The sequence below is a fragment of the Megachile rotundata genome, chromosome 11 (assembly GCF_050947335.1).
Source record: "Megachile rotundata isolate GNS110a chromosome 11, iyMegRotu1, whole genome shotgun sequence".
Lineage (NCBI taxonomy): Eukaryota > Metazoa > Arthropoda > Insecta > Hymenoptera > Megachilidae > Megachile > Megachile rotundata.
The window spans coordinates 6,142,391-6,167,330 of record NC_134993.1 but is presented as its reverse complement, the minus strand read 5'-3'; the positions used below and the strand labels follow the sequence as shown (position 1 = coordinate 6,167,330).

The 24,940-nt window shown below is 39.4% G+C and overlaps 3 protein-coding genes across 3 annotated transcripts in view; 1 reads left to right on the top strand and 2 right to left on the bottom strand.

Annotated features, from left to right (window-relative positions):
• The window catches only part of LOC143265368 (uncharacterized), a 253,696-nt gene that overhangs the window by 30,022 nt on the left and 198,734 nt on the right, over window positions 1–24,940 (bottom strand). The gene's annotated exons all lie outside the window — the stretch shown is intronic.
• Window positions 16,096–21,770, top strand: LOC143265340 (uncharacterized). The gene is made up of 2 exons (XM_076536834.1): window positions 16,096–18,006; window positions 20,417–21,770. The coding sequence occupies exons 1-2, from the start codon at window positions 16,594–16,596 to the stop codon at window positions 20,492–20,494; spliced, it is 1,491 nt and encodes a 496-aa protein (XP_076392949.1). The 5' UTR covers window positions 16,096–16,593; the 3' UTR covers window positions 20,495–21,770.
• Window positions 23,896–24,911, bottom strand: LOC143265371 (uncharacterized). Its single transcript, XM_076537090.1, has one exon. The coding sequence runs from the start codon at window positions 24,844–24,846 to the stop codon at window positions 23,959–23,961; it is 888 nt and encodes a 295-aa protein (XP_076393205.1). The 5' UTR covers window positions 24,847–24,911; the 3' UTR covers window positions 23,896–23,958.

The following is a 24,940-nucleotide window of genomic DNA, read 5'->3' as shown; positions in this document are numbered from 1 at the left end:
GGTACTTACCTCGTCCTCTCTCCCAGACTGCCAAATAGGCCCGTTCCGGGCGCGCGACTCTATTTTATATAGGCCGGTTGCTATCCTGCGGCCGAGCTATCAACAACGCGTCGCCAAGTTCCGCGATCGCTGCTCGCGGCTCGCGGGTCGCGCCTTGCCTCTCGCTCCGCTGAGCGGCCTACGAACTCTCGCATCGCGACAGAATTTCCGATTAGTCTGAAGTATTCGCTTTTCTCGAATGTTCTCGACGCTAAATATTATTTCCATCTATTCTATTATATTTCGCAAGGGAATTCTAAGGATTTTCTTGTCTGATTTCTCTTTGAATACAATTAATTTATTTGTCGCACTTTACAATTATTCCTGTACGCTACAAACTATATTATCTTGAAAGCAAGAAAACAGAATTTTTGATTAAAAACGATACATTTTATTTCAACACGTATCTTTCGACAAACGATGACTGTCGATCGACGCCGCAGTCGTTCAACAGATCATCGTTGCATGGCAACCGTTCGCGACGTATGCCTCGCGATCGAGAACGAAACCGCGATCCTTGGCCAGTCTAACAATGTCTTCTAATAAAATACAATATAATATCGATTCCTCAATTCGGATACCTTGTAATGAGAATATAGCGTATCGTTAAACATACATATCTATGAGTAATCGTTCACGCGTTTTCATTCGGTCCGTTTACCGGTCGTGCTTATGTTGTGCAATTATTAGAAAGAGACAGTGAAATAAATTGAGAGTTCATTGACCCTGCCAGGATATCAGCTGTTGATGCTCTGATCGGTGGATCTACCCGGTGACATAAATATTTTTTATCGAAGCTAGTTTTTTCATGAATCAATGGGTAAGTTTTATTTAAGTTGTTTCCGTATTTTTAAAATTATACATACACAGCAATTGATTTATTTCACTTCAATGAGGTACTGCATTAGATATTTTATTCCAATTTTATCCCATTTCGTAGGAAAGGTACTCATTCGTTTTGAAACGTGAATTTATTCATTTGCTTCATTAGAATAATCGACAGAATGAATATTCGTGAATTTATTCTTTTTCCTTTTTGAAGGCTTAAAATAAATACAAGATACTTGGTCTGGGTAAACAACAACTAATTGGTTTATCTCCCATTCACGAATTACGAAGAACTTAATATTATTCTTAACTTCTTAATTCATTATTCAATTTAACTTTCACCTAATAGCTTCCTGTTATACCGACGATATACCGACGATATACCGACGTTATACCGACGTTATACCGACGGTATCGATACGTTTGTTCACGACGACGATCGGCCGTCATATTCGAAGCTGTCGCTCACGCTTTCTCGCGCCCGGTCTATGCACGCTCTCATTGGTCAATGTTTTTTGCTAATAACTCGAAAATGGAGCCTCAACCAATATTTTGGCAAAGGAAAAAGTTGTTCAGAATATATATATACATTCATATATATATATATTCAGAATATATATATATATATACTATATGTGTATGTATTAGATTAATAAAATAAAATACTTAATGTTTTCCTTCTTCTTGCCTAAATGCCACCACTTATCCTTCATGTCAGGGTGTACTTTTAAAGCGCAGTTCAGGCAGATCCTCTTCTGGGTCAAATAGTATTTATTTAAGAATGCGTAGCCTTTGTCAATTACGCAAATTCCATTAAGAATGTTTATGGTTTTTTTGTCTTCCTGATTCATCTTCTTTTCTTTTCTTTTCCCTTTTTCTTTTTTTAAGAGGATTTCGTAATTGCGATTATACATGCTCGTGTTGCTTGTGATTTTGCCACTGTAAATTATACGAAGCGCGGGAAAGGGTATAGCCGGATAAGGTAGTCAAATGTGTCCTTGAGTCAAATGAGAAACCCAATTCGCCAGTCGGTAGCATATCCAAAAAAAAAATCTCACACCAAGTTTCAACTCCCTATCTCATCCGCGGGGGTAGTAAAAGGGAAAACACGAAATTCCAGTTTTTGGCCCTTTTTGCCTATTTAATTTCGTACAAAAATTTTGAAAAAATTCTAAAACATTGAGGACCATATAGCGCATATTATAGAATTTTTTCAGATTTTTTGATCGCAAATTGTAGTCGTGAAAAATCAAAAACCGAAAAAAAATCCGAAAAAATGCGATTTTTTAATGAAGATGTCGGAGCACTACTTTTATATTAATGTGGTAGTTAAATGTTAGTACAACTATTATTCTCTAATTTTTTCGATGGGGTGCGCCGTAGTTAAAAAAATCAAAAACCGATTTTTTCGCGCGAAAAACAAACTTCTGCTTTGAATTTTTATGTCATTTTCCCATAAAAGATGCATTAAGTAATTTTAAGAGGATTCACGTTCACACAATGGATTTATGAATTACAATAATGAAATTAACTTAATTAATTAGTTTAACTTTTGCCAATCCGTTTTGATGGTGGAAATTCTATTGGATTTATTGATGTATGTAGAGCACTTTAGGGCTGTGAAGCATGCGGTGGGGAAATGATCTGAACCCAGACTGTCCTCAAGTTGAGTAGTTTGTAAAAGGTGAGCTAGATTAGAATCTGAAATCACCAAATCCAAATTGCTAGGGGAATAGTGGAAGTTACCTGCATAGGATTTTGTATCCGTGTTGTGAACCATAAAATCATATTTCTCCAAGATACTGTACAATCTATACTAGGAGATTCCTGTCTTCTGCAATCCTCTATGAAACTGCACCATTCTTTCACCTTAAGGTTATTACCAGGTGGTCTATAATATGCTGCCAAGACGGTTTTAAATGATCCAGTGTCTGTACGAATGGTGAGCATTTCCGTAGAGTTGTCCTTAAGTGAAATGTGAAATTTGAAGAAGTCCAGAGTTCGATGTACAAGTATTGCTATACCTCCCCCTGGTCTGTTATCCAATCTATCTTGACCAATAGTGAAGAAATTTTGCAGATTTAAGTGTTGCTCAGCTTTGAGCCAAGTTTCCGTTATGATGATAATATTGTAGTTATGAGCAAGTTGTGCTAGTTCATCCGTTTTTTGTCTAATGCTTTTGCAATTCCATAATAGAATTTTTAGAAGGTTATGCTCCATTATTATTTGTGTATGGGACCTTTATATTGTTTAATTTGAACACACTTCTTTGTTTTCCTGACAGCAACTACTTCAAGGAGTATTTCGTTGATACAATCCATTGAGAGCGAGTTTGTAGAAGCCTTAGTGGTATCCTTAGTGGTGTCTGTAGATTTGACTATCCTAGTCATGCATGAAGGTTCAGTGTACCTTACAGTAGATTCCTTAGATGTGGAGCAGACTTCTTCGTGCGCCTGCACTATCATGTGTTCCTTTTTGTTGATCTTGGAAGAGGAGATTTCTACCTCAGAAAGTTCCATATTTGAACATGATAACTGTTTTTGGTTATGCACTGTTGGTAAGGGTTGACCCCCAGTGTGTTTTAGTTTAAAAGCTTGTTCCATAGTGGATTTGGGTAATGGTGAAAATTCTTTAGGTTAGATGCAATGACCTTTCTAACTGATATTTTGCTGAAAAGAAGTCTCGTAGTTGCACTTTGTAAGAAGTCCTTAGCTTCTAAAAAACTCTTGCCCTTGTAGGCCATAATTTCCCTTATTCTTTTGTTGAATTTGTATACTTTACACTTCCTAGAGAAAGTTGTGTGCTGGCCCTCACAGTGTAAACAACTTCTTAATGACCCTTCCTTGCAGGTGTGAGCCTCGTCCACTTTGTCCCCACAGTGACCGCAGACTTTCTGACTTCTACAGAATTTTGTGAAGTGATCATATTTACATGTATAGCAGTTAAGACAAGTACGAACAGGTTTAATGTAAACTTCAACTGGAATGTGTAAAAGACCAAATACTCTTTTGTATTCAGGGATAGTTGTACCCTCAAAAGTGATGAGTATTGACTCACTAGGAGTCCATTCCCAAGTACCAGGTTCCAAACCTTTAGATTTTTATTCTGCCTTTGAGCAGCTTTAATTTTGCATGGACAAACAGTCTTATTTAGAAGGTCTTCAGTGGTGATATCGAGAGGAACTCCTTTAATAATACCAGTTACCTGTACTTTATGTCTAGGAATTGTAAGGTTTGAAACCAGCATGCCTAATAGTCTCTTTTTTTGTAAACTGATTAGCCAGTTCCGCATTGGGAAACTTGATTTTAAATTTACCCCAACCTTTGGGAGCAACGTCAATGGCTCCTACCTTAATCTTATTTAATACACGCGCTAAGGTGACAAGATTGTCTACTCTCGACTTGCGTAGCGTCACCTCCAGGTCGACCATAACAGTTGCTGTGCCACAATGAGATTCCGGATACAATACTTCCTCCATTTTTCTAATTTCCACGGGCGTGGCTTTCTTATTCGAGGTATTCTCCTCCATGAGGTTAGAATTCTTTCTTTTTAATTTTGTTCCTCTCTTGGTGAGGATTTGATCCTGTCGAACCATATCCTCCCTCATGCTTCCAGGCCTGACCCCAAACTCCGAAGGGTTAGGGGTGCTAGGTGACTCCTTTAACTCCTGCACTTCCACTTTATTAAATACACTTCACCCTGACCAACAGTCCTATTAGTAAAAATATATTTTTTTAAATTTTATATATTATAAAACTCTATCTAAAAAAAACTTTGTATCCTCCTTAGAGATATCAATTTAGTGCGATTTATCAAATATTCAAATACTGCAATGCATCGATTAAAAAATTCGTGACCTAATTTAACAAAGCTGCACGCGTGATCTACCCCTGACTATTACCGCACGAATTTTTATGGTGCGATCGGTACAGTGGATTGTGACGTGGTATTTTATACCCGTCACAAGGAGCCTCCTAGGGAGACCGGACGGGTCAAAGGTCGCCGTCAGATACCGTCTAGAAAGAGAACGAAGCGCGTATAATATCGTAAGAACAAATTCTGCCGCTATACTATTTTATATGTACCGCCGGAGAATGACGTCACGGTCAACGAAGGAGCGACGTACGTCAAGGGAAAACGCCGCTGCTCTGCCGCTACCCCGCTCGGATCCTCCGATAGACGAAGAGAGGCAGCGGAGTAAGAGGAGAGAATCCAGCGAGATACCGACGTACGCCGAAGGAAAGTGCCGATTCCCTGCCGCTTCCCCGCTCCGGCCCTACGATAGAAGAAGAGAGGCTGTGGAGACGGAAGAGGCCCTGCCGAAGAAGACTTCGATAGAATTCGGAAACTCCGGCAGAGGGTGGGGGTAGGCTACGAGGTGTCCTAATGCCGGCGCAAGGGCTCGCGGATCCTTATTCTGTATTTGGCACTTGCCAAGTTTCCCGTAAAGTTTCGAAAAAGCACATTACCGAAATCCCGAGCTCTGCCGCCCAGTGTCTGGACACCTTGGTAAGCCCCCTCAATTACCGTTATACATTTGTAAAAGAGCGCGAAATCGAGATTGTCATATCGTGGGTTGTAGACCACCTGGCTTGCCATTCACGGGCAGGTTCTGCAAAGTGTGACCGGAGTGGCTTTGTCTCGTAGGGAAATTAGTTTAAGTTGGAAGGGTAAAAAACCCGGGGGCCCCTGTCCGGGACGGTCGCGGATCCCGACGTCCGGACTTTTTCGTGTCGTCGAGAGATCGCTTCCCGATCTCTCGAATCGCCACTCGGCTGGATCACCGAACCTGTACCGGGGAATGGTAAAGCGTAAGCTACAATCAAAGTATCGTCTCGAGTAGGCCTTTGCCAATATTGTACCCTCCCACGTCTCGATTTCGCGAACTCTTGGTACGGGAGTAGAAAGTAAAGTGAATGTTTGTCGTACCGGACATTTCGTGTTTGTCGCGTAACTTCTCGCTTTCTCTCTCTAGACGGTCGCCGATACAGAATCGTTCCGCGTGTAGAATTAAATCGCATCTCGTATAAATTTAAGTGCGTTAGATTCCGTTGCGTTTAGTATAATTGCGTTTCGTCGCGTCTCGTCGCGTCCCGTCGCGTCTCGTCGCGTTTCGTCGCGTTTCGTCGCGTTGCGTTCCGTTAAAATAATTGCGTCGCGTTTTGTTAAGTATTTGCGTTGCGTTCCCGTTAAATTAGTCGCGTCGCGTACCGTTCCGGGAATCGAGGAAATATCAAAGATTGTATTCCGCTTAGGAACTTGCATATTTCGTTTCCGTGGTTAAAATCTTGCGGAGATCGTATCTCGGCCTTCCACCGAGAGTGTTACGGTTAAATCGAATTCCGATACTGGATCACACTGTACGCCTAGGTTACTTAGATTTTAAATAAAACACCGCTGTTAACAAATACCGCTAAATTGAGGTTTCTCGCGAATTGTCCCGAATCAATCATTCTCGTCCGCCTCCGCGTCTGGCTCCTTTACCCTTAAAGAATCCCGCCACTCTACCATTGCATTCGGATACTGAGCTACCGAGCCGTTCCGCCGCCGATTCGAATCTTCCGCGTTTTTCCGAGACCGACATAAACGGTTTTCCCATCTTCCCGCTCGAGAGTCTCGTTTCGCGACTAAGTTCTTTATCGCGACGCTGAGAAGCGTCTGGCGCCCAATTATCAAATAAATTAAAGCGATATCGAACGGGTTCGGATCGGGCGCCGAAGTGCTACGCGCTCGCGAATCCGCGGAGGCGCCGCGGCGGTCATCGTCGCGGGCACGGCCAGGAAGGGCCGACCGAGAATTCGCGGGCGAAACGGGGTCGCGGGCCGTTACCGAGCTAGCTGCGAAATACCGTGTAGCAGGATATTCTATATACGCAAACCTTTCGGGTCTGAGGTTTTGCGTATATCGTACAGGTCTGTAAAACGAGGTAGAAAATTATTGAAACGCTAACTGAGTTCGGTTTCAAACTCACTATATATTTTATATATGCCGATTCCGTGGGCGAAATAGCGTCCTCGAAAGAAGGATGTCTTTCCAAGGTCCGTAGACGAATGCCCTCTTCCTGTTCCGCGAGGTTTCCTAGTCCCCGCGAAACTTGAGGCCCCAGGACTGTTTTATGGCCCGGACGTCGCAGTGTCAGGCCTCTACCCCGTGGTGGTCGTCGTAGGACGGCCATGTGCCCGTCGTCCCTGCTTTATTAGGGTGGGTCACTGGGAATTTTCTAACAGGTCATACATTGATTGATGTCTTGCCGAACGTAAAAAAGGACAGAAGAGAAAAATAACACAGTCGCCGATTGCGTATATCGTAAAGGTGCTACATTTCGAGCGAAGGAGACCGAACGTAAACAAACAGTGACCTACTAGAAGGACACTCCTAATGCAAGAATAAAATTTTTTTATTTTTGATTTTTTTTTTGAAATTTTTTCCATCATATTTGTAACATTTTTCTCATTAAAATGAGACCAAACACGACATACTTCGGGACTGTTCCGTATCTAGGCAAGTAGGAGAGGTCCATCCCTGAATTCAAATCCCAACCGTGAAGTTTTCTGTCTCTCGTCCTCCTGGACGCACCAGAAGATCTCTTTCGGTGCATTCTCGAAGGATCGAGAGACACCGAGAACCCCCCCGTTACCGGTATGAAATTTATTGGTTCCCGTCGTCGACATGTCTAGTAAGCAACAGCTGATTGGGCCGTGATGACGACAATTACCGTGGATTCCCGAATTTAAGTGATCGCCCGACCCTCGCGAGAGAGAGTACCAAGCCAACCTTTGTCAACACAAGACGCGATAATCCTGCATAGTAAATACGCGGTGCGCGAAATCGAACTACAATTTCGATTATACTTTCTAATAATTTCTTCGTCGTGTCGTCGTGTGCGTGTAGTGTGTGCAATTTCGTTTTGTGGTTTTTTTTTTGTGTGGTTTAATAAACTGTGTAAAATTTACTTGAACGGGTTATTGAAAACCTTCCGATTTCCAGAGTCCTTTTCACCGATTACCGAACATTTACCGAACAAGAACATATTTACTTGTAATTTCAAGTGTTACGCGTACATCGATGATTTTACTCTAATAAGATATTGCAAGTAAACATAACTCAAATTACGTCGTGTTTGGTGTCATTTTAGTCAGGAAAACGTCACGAATGTGATGGAAAAAGTTATATAAAAAAATGGATGATGTTACGTCAATCGCGACAAGACCGAACCGTTGCAATTCACGCCTATAAGGGTCGTAAGTCCTTACACGAATTATTTCGATGTCACGAGTTCACGTAATTCCTAACCGGTAATTACAGCGGAAAGGATAGTTCTCTGGATATATGAATGGAGACTATGTTTGAAGTTGAACTAAAAGACTGTTTATTTAAAAAGGCTATGGAGTTTGAAGATGTATGACTGTGTCGGATGTTTGATGAATTCTGATTTCTGAGTGAAGGAATGTCGTGTAGGTAGGTTCGTGTGGGTGTGTTTAACGGGGTAGTGTCAGGGGGTAGTTGTTTGCTATTGGCGTGAAAAAATGTGTGGCGAGGGGTCTTCAGTGACCGCCTACGTGTGACGTCAGGGTTTTCTGGAAAAACCCTGACATATAAATCATGTTGTCTTGATTTATGAGATGGACCCTTGACCTTAGCAAGCAATAAAATTAGGATGCGCCTTGACGGGTAAAAACATGTGTTTGGAAAAGCGAAAAGCTAAAAACTATTACCGGCAATAAACATGGGCAAACGGTGACTCTAAAGAAACTCGCGGGGTCCGTACTGGCTTCATGAGTTTATTGCTGCTATAGAGGGTCAGAAATCGTGCGGACGATTGTTACATTTGTGTAAATATTAATATTCTTTACAAAATAACGGACGCGGTATCTGGCCGCGTAACAGATGAAGAATAAAAAAATTAGCAATGTTCAAGTATTGCAAACAACCGAACAGACTATTGATCTTTGCCGACTGCCACGACCGCAGTGTCTCTTTCTTCTTCACTCGCTATCCTCCTCTGCGTTAGAAACTTTTATCATCAATTAAACCAGTAAATATAGTCCAAGTTATATCGTGTTTGGTCTCATTTTAATCGAAAAAATGTCAAGAATTAATTGGTAAAAGTTTGATAACAAAAAAGTCAAAAATAAAAAAGTTTTATATTTGCATTGGTATTATCTCACGGATACACTAAGCCCGGATCACGTTACATTTCCCGACGAGCGAACTTCGGGCGTCTCGAGGGGTCATTCCCCCAGTGGTGGGGATAACATTTTTACTTATATCGGAAAGGACATTTTTGCGTATATAGAATGAACACTGTGATTTGCGGTCGATAATAAAATAAAGAGATATATAGGTTAGAATGCTTTTATTTATCTACAGGGTTAGTAGATGTTCCCGGGGACGTTACACTTCTTATGTTTATTTTGTTACGTGTCTCACGAATATTTTCTCTAAATAACAGCGTGTCACTTTTACACACTATCACTTGTTTTTTTGTCACGATCACATTGTCTTGCTTCCTCTTCTCGTAGCTTGATTTTTAACCCTTTGACTGCGACATGCTCACGGACGAATCTATCAATATAGACGGTCCATTTTTCGTATGTTAGTCGCTGCGACTGGTTGTACACTGACTAGTGACCAAAACAGTACCCAGAAATTTAATACCATTCTTAGGGTTTAAAAAATAATAATGGCAAATAAATTAAAAATATCAATTTTTTTATTTATCTTAAGTAACTTTTTAAGCTAATTTAATTTACTTAACTGATTTTGTACATTCCTTTAATAATAATCGGTAATTAAATATGTTTTAAAATATAACACAGTATATGATAATTTATACTGAAGAGAAAAAGAATCGTTACATGTGTAACGTCCCGCGGAACCCTTTTTTATACAATACCACACCTCAGATCTATTATCGACAGTATTAGGCAATTACCGACAGTACATTACGAATCTATTACCATATCTATCAAATTCGACAGTCGGTAATCAGTATGTATATATATACATTTTCATTTATGTTAATTATCTTATGATTTTGATTTAGAATAGGTAATACATATGTTTCACCAAATCAAATATTAAGTTAGAACGATTGAAACAAGACTCGTGTATTACTTTATTTTAAATCTAATAAATGTATAGTTTTGTATGACAAATTTCCGTTACGATATGTGCCTACGTGCCGCGATGCTCGCCCCGAAATCCTTTAGATCAGCGTTAATCCTAGAAAAGGATAGAGATACTATTTCTATTTACGGCATTATCAGACATTAAACTAATTAATTAACTAAATGAATTTATATACGTAAAATCAGTCGGTACTAAACTATTCATAGCCAGAAAAAAAATTATTTTTTTCAATTAAAAAGCTGTAAATCGGAATAGATTCGGCTCACGTAGAATTTGTACGCAGTTCATTAGAAAAGGACAGAAAATGTATTTTTCGCTAAAACACCGTTATACTATTATTTTAATATCGAAATGTTAGTCAGAAATTAAAGAGCGACATTTAAAATATAATTAAACTATTCGATTTTATAATTAATGTATATGGGATCGTATGATGAGTCGCAAGCCGAATTTTATGATACGGAGCGGTACAATTTCTTATTCGTCGCAATCTATTCGTCACACGGTTTCTCTTACGCCGGTTCAAGCAAGACTCTCCTCTCAACGGACATTCGCACATAATTCTAATAGATTACCACGTGACCTCTATGCTCTCTTTCACTCTCTCTCATACTTTCTTTCTAATTCTCTCTCACTCTCTCTCTCATACTTTCTTTCTCATTCTCTCTCACATTCTCTCATACTCTCTGTCTCACTCTCTCTCATACCCAAACACATAATTACTAATCCCACATGTATAATAACGAATTTATATGAAAATTTATATATTCTGACGTCACAGAAATTCCAGGAATTCGGCGAACCTGCGAGTATAAAAGGGCGAGCGAAACCCCTCTACAAGCAGAACAGTTTTCGAAGTCGAGCTATTCACAAGTCTCTTTGATAAGAATAACCAGGAACAGTTTTCGCTGTCAAGAGCCGCAACGAATCTTAATACTTGATTGGTCAAGCGGGTATACGCCATTTGGATACTTGGTCGTGGGTCGTTCTAGTAGCTGGCTAATGCAGGCTCTCCATTCAAACGATCTCGTATCTGACACTCCTTTGAGAGAGAGCTATACTTAGCGCCAAGAAAGGCTAAGATATCGAAACGATAGCTCTCAGCTACTCATATTTGATTTTTCGTCGGATTGCTAACGCGCCTTCAGATTCTCGGAGCTCGCTCTGGGTCGTCCTGTAGCTAGCTAACGCAGGCTCCCCATTTAAGCGATCTGGTTTCGGCTGTCAGTATTCGTTTTGGCTAAAAGGGTCATGGACCATTAGTTGTCGAGTCAGATAATAAAAAGAGCAACTGTTCCGAAGAAATAATTCATTAGATACAAATAAATTTTGGTAATTTGAGTTAATAAAAGAATACTGTTCTCACTCTAGCGTAATTTCCGTAGTCGACTACACCGCGTTAGATAATAGATAAAATCTGTCTAATTTTGCGAAAGCGTATCTAAATACACTTAGAGAATCACACTTAGGTCGGATTCCTCGCTGCGGTAGACTATAACGCGCTAACATTATTAATTTTGTAAATTTTCATTTATATAAATCTAGAAACCGAACTACACTTAGGTAGGATTCATTATAAATTATAAACGTGTTAATCAAGTAAAATCTTGTCATTGCGATAGCTTCGAACACGAGAATCGAATATATATAAAGAATATCAAATTTAGTTAATATTATAAAAGCGAAGTTAGCTTTATCAGAGATTAGACTTAGGTACGATCTAATATAAGGTATTAACCAGCGAGTTTCATTTCGTTAGATTCACGATTATCCATTACATATTGTTTAATTGGTCAAGTTCTATCATTTCTATTATTATCATTATATCAAGATCTGTTTAGTTTCTTTATTCTAATTAATCATTTATAATCTATGTATATACTTTTCTTTATTTTGTTGTTATTGTTATTTGTTAGTTTCATTTCTTATCGTTATCGAATAAATCTAATTGTTGAAAGATATTAACCTGTGGATTTCACTCCTTCACCGCACACCACACGAATCCCACAATCTTTATTTGCGAAAACGAGTCGTTAGTGGGTAAAAGCCGCTCTTTACCTTTTTAGCGCTTGTAACAAACTGAACCTAGGTTCCAGGGTCGTTACACATGTAGACATAAAGCATGCTCGTTGAGGACTAACTAATTTATGTGCGCAAATCGGTATCGTGGCGGTTGCAGCTACGCCAATCGTTCGTCAATCGTACTGTTGCGTTTGCCAACCATCAAAATATAAAGGAAAAAATCCAAAATTTATAATGTAACACAGGATATGTCAACTTTAACAGCATATTTTGATAATTTTAATAATAATAATAATAATAAAAATAATAAAACGATAATGAACGAATAATGATAAAATTATAATAAAAAAATTTAATAACCAATTAGTGTATGGTATTTTTGAAAGCATGGATCAACGCATAAACCTACATCGCATTTTTTGCATTCATATCTACTTTCTCGTCGGATTTTATGTTTAGTGCATGTCACACATTTTGGCGCTTGGTTCTTTTTTTCCGCGGACGGAGTGACATATGTACTTGGAAAATGCTTTTCAATAAGACATAAGGGATCGTCGGTATTTTTTTTCCATTGATATGTATTTGAAGTTTGTAAATATTTTCCAAATATTTGTTTTATCAGTAATAAATGGAATGTCGCGAATTGTAACTCTTGACCTGATACGCGTTTGTATAAAGCATATGCGTTTCAAATACTTACATTTCATAAATGGAAAAAAAATTTGTTATACCATTTATAACTTTCTAATGCACTCAATAGTACTAATTCCCATATCGGTCTTATCTACAGCACCCATATTATGATTGTAATCCAGTATACAATGTTGGTTTTGTTACCGGTGTTTTTGTATGGTAATGAAACTTTCCTGTTTCTACGATATCAGCATCCAAACTTCTCTTTTATCCTGTAATTTCATACATAATAATGCTTTAGTTGATCGAAATGATATTTCTCTTTTTTGCAGTTTGTTTGAAATAATTAGGACATATTTGCGGTTTTTTCTTACGGTACCACAACTATTTGTCTGGTTCAAGTGTAACGTGTTAAATAAAAGTGGACTTGTATACCAGTTATCCACATATAAACTGTGACCTTTCTCGAGATAATTTTTCATGAGAATCATGACTATATTTCCGGATTTACCCAAATTTTCTTGAAACACAGAAATTTCTGTTGCCGAACCTGAATATACTATCATGTCTCAAATATATCCCGTTTCACAGTCGCAAGCGATGAAAGACTTTATACCAAATCGATTGCGTTTAGATAATATCGTATAACAATGCGGCACACGACATTGTTTCAGATTGTAAAGGTCTTGAATTCATGTACGCCATACAAGAATATTCGTCTTCACGTAACTCATCGTCCCAATTAATCCCACTGCGCCAAATGTCTTGCATTAAAATTTTTGTTTAATCGTAAATGAGGAAAGTAGCCCGAGAGGATCAGACACGGATATAATTATTCGCGGTACTTGGCGTTTAGTTGGTTTCGATTCTTCCGTTAAAATACTTTTTGGTATCTTGTTCAAACCTACGTTAAAGCCTAATTCATCCGTTTTTGTATCCCAAAACAGGCCTAACCTTCCGGACATCTTTTCACGCGAATCGACATTCAACACATTCACATGATTACTCGCCCATGCGTGCATTTTAAAATTCGCGTGTGAAATAATTTTGATTACATCGTTCACGAGTTCCATGGCTTCTTCTACGGTTCTGCAACTAGTTAAAAAGTCGTTCATATAAGTGTTTTTAATTATACTATTAGATATGTTCGGCATGGCTTCTGAAAATTCCGCGGCGTTTTTATTTTTTGTATAAATTGCGTTACACGGAGACGATTTCGCACCAAAAATAAGGCAAGTCATTTCATAGACCTGCGGTGTAATATCTCGATTTTTTCCACGCTATAGGAATCTCTGAGCCCCGCGGTCTTCATTCCCAATCTTCACTCGTAAGAACATGTCGAGAATGTCAGCTTCAATTGCTACGTCATATTGTCGGAAACGTACTAAGATTCCTAATAGTGATTGTAACAAATCCAGTCCAGTCTCTAATTAATCATTAAGGCTTATTCCCTCCGTCTTCGCGACCGTGTTAAAAACTAGTTTTACTTTGCCTGGTTTATTTTTATATCTTACCCCGAAATGTGGTAAATACTATACGCGCAATCTATAAACGTTATCATCTACCTTTTCCGCGTAATCCTCATCCACGAGACGATCCACCTTCTTGTAATACAACGACGCGAACTTAGGGTCTTTATCTAGTCGTTCCTCAAGCGAATAGAGTCGCTTCTGAGCCGTTGTAAAACTACTTATATAAGGTGGGGGATCTTTTTTCCATAATAAACCAGTTTCCCATGTAGAACCTATTCATCGACTCGTTTCCGCTAACGTTTTTAACAAGTGAACGTGCTTATCAACTGGCTTCAGATGTTCATTTATTTCTAAGTCATCTATGCAAAAATATTGCCGGATTAATTTGTCAAGTTTATCTTACATAGTTAGTAACGCGCTTCATCGTTTCGCGCGGACGTTATGTTGCAATTCTGATGCACAACGTTTATTAGAGTGATTTTGTTAGATCTAACTCCGCGTCGTGCAATACCGTAAACCGTCTAGACTAATAACGAACGCGATATAGCAAGACCGCTCCTCTCTATTTCTCTCACTTCGCGTGTAACTATTATGTTCCCAATTGTCCTGCCCTAAAAAAACTTTAGGTCGAGCGCTTTTATATACACACACTCCAACGTTTTCGGATTTGATTTCTCTAACGAGATCCTCTGAAAGTGATTAAATTGGCAGATTTAAATTTTTCACAACAATGACATTCTTTACTCTAAATTTTTCCCCTTGCTCAACAATATCGAAATCTACTTGAATTGACTGATTGTGAGACACTATCTTTGCTTGACTCCCTATTCCCTTCAGTGTAACGTCAATTGTCGGGCCACGTGCCCCAATAAATCGCGAAACTTTATCGTCAATCAAGAAGATAATTGAGCCTTCATCGAGTAAAGCGAAAATATCTGCATGATTTACAGGTCCTATTACGCGAATCGGCATTATTTTTAATAGAGCATTAAACGAACTTAGTCATACGTTTTCGTAGTCGCTTCCTGTAGCAATTGACGTAGTACTATTACGTGCGGCACTTGGCTCCGAATTTTTCGGAGTCCCATTCCCTTGAATTCGAAATTGTCGGCCCATCTTACTGTTCGCGGAATGAAGAAGTCGGTGATGCCTCGAATTACATATGTCGCAGTTATCACATCACAGACATTCTGAAAATGTCCCTGACGCAGATACTTGCGGCACAATTTTAATGTTCGCGTAATGAACCATCGACGATCTATAGCAGCCATCAGAAAATCCCTACACTCATTGTCAGGCAAACTGTGATTAAATATATTACAGAAAGTGCAATGTGAACTTGGTTTATTCTGATTCGAGAGCTCGTTTTGCCTTTTTCAGGTTTCTGTCGCGTCGTTACAACAGATGTTTCGGAGACGAATACGCCGGCCTTTAACTCTAACTCGGCTTCCCGATACAGAAAATCCGCAAGTTTTTCTAAATCCGATAATTAGCTACAGCGAGGGAAAGCCCAAGCTATCTTGGCAAGAAGAAACATAAATATTGATATAATGACATTAAGACGTCGATTAAAAGAAAATAACATTGCATGCCATAGTACAATGGCGAAACCTCTGTTTTAAAGAAAGCATGTCGAAAATCGGTTAGCGTGGGCTTATACAAATATTAATCGCAATTGGAGTGATATTGTTTTTAGCGATGAATCTTCCTTTTGGGCTTGGTCTCCCATCAAACATGCCTGGTCAGTTCGTGGCAATCTCGTAATCCAAAGGACTGTAACACATCCATTGACACATTATTGACCGGCAATTTTACTGAAAGTTTACCTCGTGTGACCGGCTATTATTTGGTAATTGGATGTGGAAGTAAAAAAACATAAATAGATTTTAATAAATTTGATTTATTATTCAACTTTTAATATTTCTTTTTCGTATGATAAGCAGTATAACAATCACCTACGTGTAATGGTACACAACAGCTTTTACAAATATATCTGTTAGCGCCAACGTATTTTTGAGGGTCGTCAAAGGCAATTAGCCCGCCGCTATTTTGCTTTCGTACGATTTATGATCGGGATGAACTGTGCGAGGTCTGGACGAGTGAATGGTTGTAAACGGACAGCTAGGGCGACAGACGATTGCCAGTGACTTGAAGTCACATACTTATTTGTTTGAATGAGGAAAATTGGGAAAGGCAAGCAGCCCGACGTTGCGTTGCCGGAATGAATAGGACATTGTTCCTCAAGGATCTGGCCACGGAGTGGGGAAGGCGAGGATGCCTTCTGGTAAGAGGACTAAGTTTGACCTCTTGGCACTTACCCCAGAACCATTGACGAGAGCAAATCAAATTTTTCTATAACATCAGAAGTGGGATACGTTAATCCAATCGCCCCATATAGTTTTCGGTATTCAACCGTGTTGTGTTTTGTGTGTGTTCAGTTTTTATAAAACGCTTGTGTGCAATTAAAATGGCAGAATCTGGCGAATCCAGCACTCCTTCATTCGAAACTCTTTTCCGTAAATTCATGGAAACATTCACGTCGAATGCAATGCCGAGTGTTTCCGGTGTAGCGCCGAATGCATTAATTGATGCCATTCCGGAATTTGGGGGTGCTGACCTTGGTGAGGACGCGAAAAAATGGTGCCAGACAGTGGAACGCATCACGGAAAAGTTACCTCTTCCGCAACGATTGAGCCTTGCGACACATGCATTAACTGGACCAGCGAAAAAGTGGTACCAATCGTGGGAAGGTAATCCGAGATCATGGGAAAAATTTTCTGAAGACCTGTGTTCCGTGTTTGTCAGTGAAGATAGACTATGTGAACGGTTGGCTCGTGCTGTAGCCTATACGAGTGATGCCGCTGAATCGTACTCTGAGTACGCGCGGAATAAATTAAAGTATTTTGGACAAACTCAAATTGAGTTTAAACAACATGAACTTATTAGTTTAGTGATCGGACACATTACTGACGCATCTGTGCGGCAATCGCTTTTGAACGCGCGGTATACTTCTACGGTGGAACTATTGTCGGGAGTGTCACAATTCGTGAAAGTAAAAAGTAATAAAGAACCAATTCGGGAAATGCATGAAGAAAAGGGACGGGTTCCTTTTAAAAAGCAGTGCTACAATTGCGGTGAATGGGGACATACAGCAAATTACTGTTCCAAACGATCACGGATGGGCAGAAAACGCAGCCCACCGAGGAGTATTACCTGCTCCTATTGTCTTAAGCAGGGTCACAGTGAAGACAATTGTTGGGCCAAAAGAGCGCGACGTGACGAAAGCGAGCACAAAAAACCAAATTTAAATATGGGTCAGCTACAGACGAACGTATGTTTCTCTGTAGACCATAAACTGACCCCAATTCTGTTACGCGACACACTTGTAAGGGAGAGCCTTATTGACAGTGGAGCAACGTGTTCCTTGGTAAAAGAAACGGTGGCGAAACGAGCAAATTGTAAAATTGATCCTTTCGCCACAACGATTAAAGGCTTGTCTGATTCATCTACCACTACCATCGGCAGCACCACAGCAATTATTCGGTCAGAAGGGCTGTCGGTAGAATTAGATCTATTTGTTGTTCCGGATTCCTCCATCCCGTACGGACTCATCGTAGGGAAAAATGTTTTATCCAACGGTGGTGTTCGCATCGTTACCGAAACGGACGGATCGACCACCCTCCAACGGACTTCAAGCGGTCGAGAAAAGGGAACATCGAACGAAGACCCCGTCTGCTTCAACATCGAAAATGTCAGTGACGAAACAAGGAGGGAATTATCAAATTTACTGGACCGGTACAAACATATGGTGGCAGTAGGGAGTCAGGTTCGGAGAGTAAGTACGGGAGACATGAAAATCGTAACAAAGGAGGATCGTGTGGTAAGTTATCACCCTTATCGGTTATCGATTACGGAGCGCGAAAAGGTGCGTGCGATTATCTCTGAGCTACAAAAAAATAATATTATCCGGGAAAGTACATCTCCTTACGCGAGTCCCATCATCCTAGTAAAGAAGAAAAATGGGGAAGATCGGATGTGCGTAGATTTTCGGGCATTAAATAAAATCACTGTAAAAGATCGTTATCCCTTACCTCTGATTGAGGATCAGTTAGATCGTTTAGGCAAGGGAAAGTTCTTTACCACTCTTGACATGGCATCCGGATTTTATCAAATTCCGATAGCAGAGTGTTCAATAGAGAAAACCGCGTTCGTGACACCTGACGGGCATTACGAATTTTTGCGCATGCCATTTGGGTTATGCAACGCGCCTGCCGTATTTCAGCGTGCGATTAACACCGCGTTGGGAAATTTAAAACATAATATTGCATTAGTGTATTTAGATGATATATTGATTCCGTCAGAGACTATAAGAGAAGGGCTTGAACGTCTGGAACAGGTTTTAATAGCACTCGATAAAGCAGGGTTTTCCTTAAACATTAAGAAATGCTTTTTCTTTAAAACTCAAATCGAATATTTAGGTAGAGAAATTTCGGCCGAAGGTATTAGACCCGGCGCTAGTAAAGTGAAAGCGTTACTTGAAGCACCTATACCTGCTGATGTAAAACAGGTACGACAGTTTATGGGCCTTGCAAGTTATTTTCGCAAGTTTATTCCGGAATTTTCGGCTCGTACGGCTTGCATTACGAGATTAACAAAACAAGGAGAACCCTGGAACTGGGGAGAACACCAAGAAGAGGCACGGAAGTATATTTTAAATCAACTTACTTCAAAGCCGTTATTAATTATTTTCGACCCGCAACGAGAAACCGAATTGCACACAGATGCTAGTTCATTAGGTTACGGTGCCGTTTTATTTCAGAGAGTAGGCGGAGATCTAAGGGTGGTGTCTTATTTTAGTAGACGTACGACCCCTGAAGAGTCGCGTTATCATTCTTATGAACTCGAGACATTGGCAATTGTAAATGCATTAAAGTATTTCCGCGTCTATCTTCTTGGCATTAAATTTAAAATTGTTACCGATTGTAATGCGATAAAGGCAACCAACAACAAAAAGGACTTAGTACCTAGGGTAGCTCGATGGTGGATCCTTTTACAAGATTTTAATTTTGAGTTAGAATATCGTAAAGGTAAACAGATAGAATATGCGGATTATTTTAGCCGAAACCCCCCGAAAGATTATCGCGTCAATTTTATTTGTGAAGGTAGTTGGTTAGAAGTGGCTCAGCGAAATGACGAGGAAACAAAAGAAATAATAGCGAAATTAGCTTCTAATCATAGTTTAACGTCAGACTTCGAATTAAGGGATACGATCCTTTGTAGGAAAATAAAAAGAGACACAGGACGTGTAGTATATCGTAGTTTCGTTCCGAAAGGCAGTAGGCTTGGTTTGCTACGTCTCTATCATGACGAGAACTGTCATGTTGGGTATGACAAAACATACGATCGTATATCGCAAAAATATTGGTTTCCGAAAATGCACGCGTTTGTAAGAAAGTACATTAAACATTGCATTACCTGTGTTGTATCAAAACGACATACAGGACCGAGACAGGGATATTTGCATTCAATTCCAAAAAAATCCATACCGTTCGACACAATACACTGTGACTGTGTCGGCCCATTTCAACAGTCTAAAGAAGGTTTCCAGCACATCCTAATAATAGTTGATGCATTTACAAAATACATTCAGTTGATACCGTTGAGAACCTTAAGCGGCCCTGAAACACTATAAGTTTTTAGAGAACGACTTACATTGTTTGGGACACCGCGAATTATAGTCTTAGACAGAGCGACTAATTTCACATACAAACCTCTGAAACAATTCATAGAAAAACACGGAAGTCAGGTACATTTTATTGCTACAGGCGCACCTCGAGCTAACGGTCAAGCCGAGCGATACGTAGGGACCGTAACAAACCTTCTTACCGCGGAAACAAAAAAAGGAACAGAATGGCCGAGCAAACTAGCAAAGCTAATGCTGGCCCTTAATACCACTATACAAAAATCGACTGGATTTTCCCCCAGTAGGTTGCTATTTGGCCTAGAACAAGGCCCAGGTAATGCAATGCGTGCCGAAGAAACATTGCCGGCTACAAATGAGGAGATAGACATTGTCCGTGACAGAGGTGTAGCTGCCAATAGGTTAAAAGAAAACGCGGTCTTGCAAGAAAACAGATTTAATAGAACGCGTAGAGATAGTATTTTTTATAAGGAAGGTGACACTGTTTTTGTAAAGCCAGCAGATAATAGAAGGTCAAAATTAGATGTTAAGTATACGGGACCTTTTACGATTTCAAAACTTATAACAAACGATCGTTTCGAAATCATAGGAAAGTCCGGCAGACCACAAACGGTGCCCAAGGATCGTCTTAGAATGTGGGAAGGAGAATGGAATGATACGCAGTTAAGCGATGACGATACGGAATCTACTGATGGACCGTGTTAGCGTTAGAATATTTAGCACTGTTTGTTAATTGTTTTATTAATTTCTATTGTATTGCATGTGGATTAATCTTTTTACTATACAAATGAACATTTTTCTTTCTTTTATCTTTTGTGTGCTATTGGGTTTATGCAATATTATAATAGCGATATTCGATAGTTTTGAGAATAATTGTTTAACGAAACATTTTAGTTTTTGTTCTTATCCGTACATTTTTATAATAAAATCATTGGAGACTTGAATAAATGAGTGGTTTTGTGGCATTTTAACTGTATGCCCTGTGGTCAAGTGTGTTTTTATAACTGATGATGGGAAGATATTTGTATACTCCGTAAAGCGCATTGTCGTCGGAGGTGTAATATGTGCAGTCAGTTGTATACTCCGTAAAGCGCAGAGCCGTCGGAAGGGTATTAAGATTATTGGTGTCCGGGAATAACGTATGAAAGGCGTCAATGTCGTGTATGGAATAGAACGTTAAGACTTCGAAAGAGATTTTCAAGGGGTGACAATAAGGCCACGGACTTGATAGAATATTCTTCGAAGGACGACGTTTGAAAACTACACGAATTGCGCGGAATAGAGGACGTTATCAATCCCGAGGGAATATGGTAACAAAATGTTTGTTTGATGTTATGATACATATGGCTGTTCTTATGAATTGATGCTTCCCGAGAGCGTGAAGCATGTCAGGTTGGCCGTGTTAGCGCCAACGTATTTTTGAGGGTCGTCAAAGGCAATTAGCCCGCCGCTATTTTGCTTTCGTACGATTTATGATCGGGATGAACTGTGCGAGGTCTGGACGAGTGAATGGTTGTAAACGGACAGCTAGGGCGACAGACGATTGCCAGTGACTTGAAGTCACATACTTATTTGTTTGAATGAGGAAAATTGGGAAAGGCAAGCAGCCCGACGTTGCGTTGCCGGAATGAATAGGACATTGTTCCTCAAGGATCTGGCCACGGAGTGGGGAAGGCGAGGATGCCTTCTGGTAAGAGGACTAAGTTTGACCTCTTGGCACTTACCCCAGAACCATTGACGAGAGCAAATCAAATTTTTCTATAACATATCTATACTTAGTTTCGCTTCGTTTTCCCCTTGAAGAGCGTACTCTACACGCTCTAGTCGGATTTGCTTTTCTGGCAGTGACTATTTTTTCTAAGACGTGGTCTCTCAATTGCCCAGAAAGCCTGAAGTGTGTATCATTATAAAAAGCTGTTTTAGAAATTCGAGAAGTGTGTAGCAGTATCTTGTTTTATTTTCTAGCAGATAGATACAGTACATTTTATATGCATTGAACAAGGTGCAGTTTATCTGAAAAAATGCTAATTTTTTGTACCACTTTACAGATTTCCGTAAAATACTGCAGTTCACCAAATACTGATCTGCACGATCTACCCCTTTCATATACTTATACTGCAATATGCACGTAGGTTTGATTGTATCGTTTACATAATTTTTTTTTCGATTTCCACTTGATTTCATAGAAGCACCATGAATAGTTGATATCATCCGTACTATTTTTTTTATCCTTCCAAGCAATAAGAACAACGGGTCCCTTCCGTAAAAAAGTTATTTCTTCTCCGTGCTGACCTTTGGATTTTTCTGTCAAAATTTTTGGTAAGCCACTGTTTTCCTGTATAGTACCACACACTAGTGTGTAGTTTTTTTCTGAACAATAGCTCGGCTGTAGATACGCTGTTATAATAATTGTCTTGATATATATGATGCCAACAACCAAGGTACGGCTCCAACACAGACAATATAATTTCCTGCAGCTTTTTGCCTTGCCCCGAATAGACTTCGAAGTTGCATATATACCCACTCTCATTTTCACAAAGCATTCTAATCAAAATTCCATATTTCGTTATCTTCGCCGGATTATATGTATATCCTAAAGCTGATGCGTCCTCTGTATAGTACCATTGTTTTGCCTAGAGGTAACTCCTGTTTGGGTATATGTAGGGATTGAAATTTTGGAATGATATAATCCAAAAACAGTCTAATTTTGCAAAGTCTGCCTTCAGAAGATGTATGTTGTGTATTATTATTTAGATGAAAAAATGTAAGAATTTGCTTAAATCGCTTTCTGGACATAGTTGCCCGAAATATTGGTGCTACAACTAAAGGATCCGTTGACCAATAATCTCTCCAATGAGATTTTTTGGTTTGGCCCATCAATATTAGTAATCCAAGAAACTTCTTTATTTCATTAACGGTAACTTCCGTCCATGGTACCGTTTTTGCAGAGATTTTATGTAACTCTTCCATTTGAGAATGGTACAAATTGGTCTGCGTAATGACTAAATCAAAAAAACCACTGTCAAAAAATAAAACTGTTACCTCACTGATAGTCGGTGCGTCACCAAGTTCAGTAGTTGCACTAGGAATGTTTAAATAATTCTGTAAGTTTGGTGTGATCATGTCCGTTCCACTCTTCTTCCAATTCGTCGTCACTATCTGATTCTATTATATTTCTTTTTTGATATTCCCCTAATAGGGGAAGGTAGCCTAATTTGGACCAATTTTATATTATTCACTATATAAAAGCACGGAAGAAGTGTCAATAAAAATTAAGTAATAGAAAAGAAATTCACTAAGTGTACCTTCAAAATAAAACCATTTATTAAATTTTAAATACCATTTATAATAGTAGAAAAAAAATTCAAAAAAATCTTGTCATCGGTTCAATTTAGGAAACCGGTGTCCTTATTTGAACTGCTAGCTTCCTAAGTTGGACCATTAGCTTTCTTAACCCTTTCCTTACGTTAGTCCGCTCCGTTAGAGTGACGCCACTGAACGGGTCACCGCGCCGCGAAGTAGTGCACTTTGCTTGTCAGTAGTCTTCGATATTCGGACTAACGTTTTTCAACGCCACTTTGTGATTGTCTTGTATGTACACTTTTTTAAGAGCTACATAACAACTGTTTCATCGTATTATAGGAAAAACATGAAAATGAGTATATTGTATGAATATTCAGTTATTCGCATACACGTCGATTATAGTCAACAGCCGTACACACAGATCGTCGCGCGGTCGCCGCCTATAGTCGGCACCCGTACACACAGATCGTCATGCGGCCGCCGTCTATAGTCGGGACCCGTACATACAGGCCGTAATGAAAGGGTTAACGACAATTACAACAATAGAACCTTTTAACTGCAGCACTGAATCCAAGTGCGACATTTCATACATTGTATCATATCTTCTTCCTTGGTTTCTTCACACAATGCACAAAACCATGAACCACCATTTTCTTTTTTCTGTTTCGGCATTTTGTCAAAGTTTGGTGGACTTATTTTTTTAAAGTTTTTTAAGTTTATTCGGTTTAATTGCGATTTGTAAGGGCTGCTCGTTATTTCCACTGCTATCTGGGCTATTGGCGCACTGCAAGAAGACGAAGGACCATCTGGATTTTGATTTTTCTTTGCTCACGGTGATATTTCTTCAAGAACTCTCCTAAATCGTTTATTTTCGTTGTCACTTCTATCTTCTTCATCATCACTGCTAGAAGTTGTAACAAAGGTTGCAGGTTGTAAAACATCAGCTGGTGCAAATTGGTCATCTGTAAATACATGTCTATTCACTGGCCAAATTCTGGAAGCATGGAAGACACTTTCTGCAATTCCCACAGTGACCGCTCTGCCATATACCTCATTAAGTAATTTTGACATTTGCGTTTGATATATTTTATCCCCTTTATATAAGCGAAGAAACGTTTCCTGAGCTTGTGTAAAATAAGTCTGCAAAGGACCAAAAAATGCTATATCCAAAGGCTGTAAACGGTCGGTGGTATGGCCAGGCAGTTGAAGTAAGACGATTCCATTTTTTCTAGCAAACTCACAAGCTTGCAAATTTGTGCTGTGTGTTGTATGGCCATCAAGCAGTAGGAGAACTTTATTATCTACATTGCAGTTGATATGCTTTTGGAAATGCATCAGCCACTCAACAAAGAGATCTGAGTTAATGTATCCTGTGTCCGAAATCGTAACAATACTGGCGGGAGATGCTCCAATTTTAAGGTTAGGGTGAAATTTTTTCCTCTTAAAAATTATCATTGGTGGAATATATACACCAGCAGCACTAACTGCACATACCATAGTTGTATTGACGCCACGTTCACCACTTGTAAGACTTCCTACCTGGTGCTTCCCTTTACGAGCATCTATTTTTGGGAGACTTTTTTGTACAGTGGTAAAACCAGATTCGTCCACGTTAAATATAGTGTCGGCTGTAAATTTATGCTTATCGACAATTCGTTCTAAAAGATCGAAAAAATGATTGACATTTTCTTTATTAAAGCCTCTGGTTATCGCCATTGAGGTTCCTTCGGGTTTCCGGAGCGAAAGATGGGGATTTCGTTTCAAAAATGAGTAAAACCATTTTTTACCAGCAATGTTTTTATCTGTATTG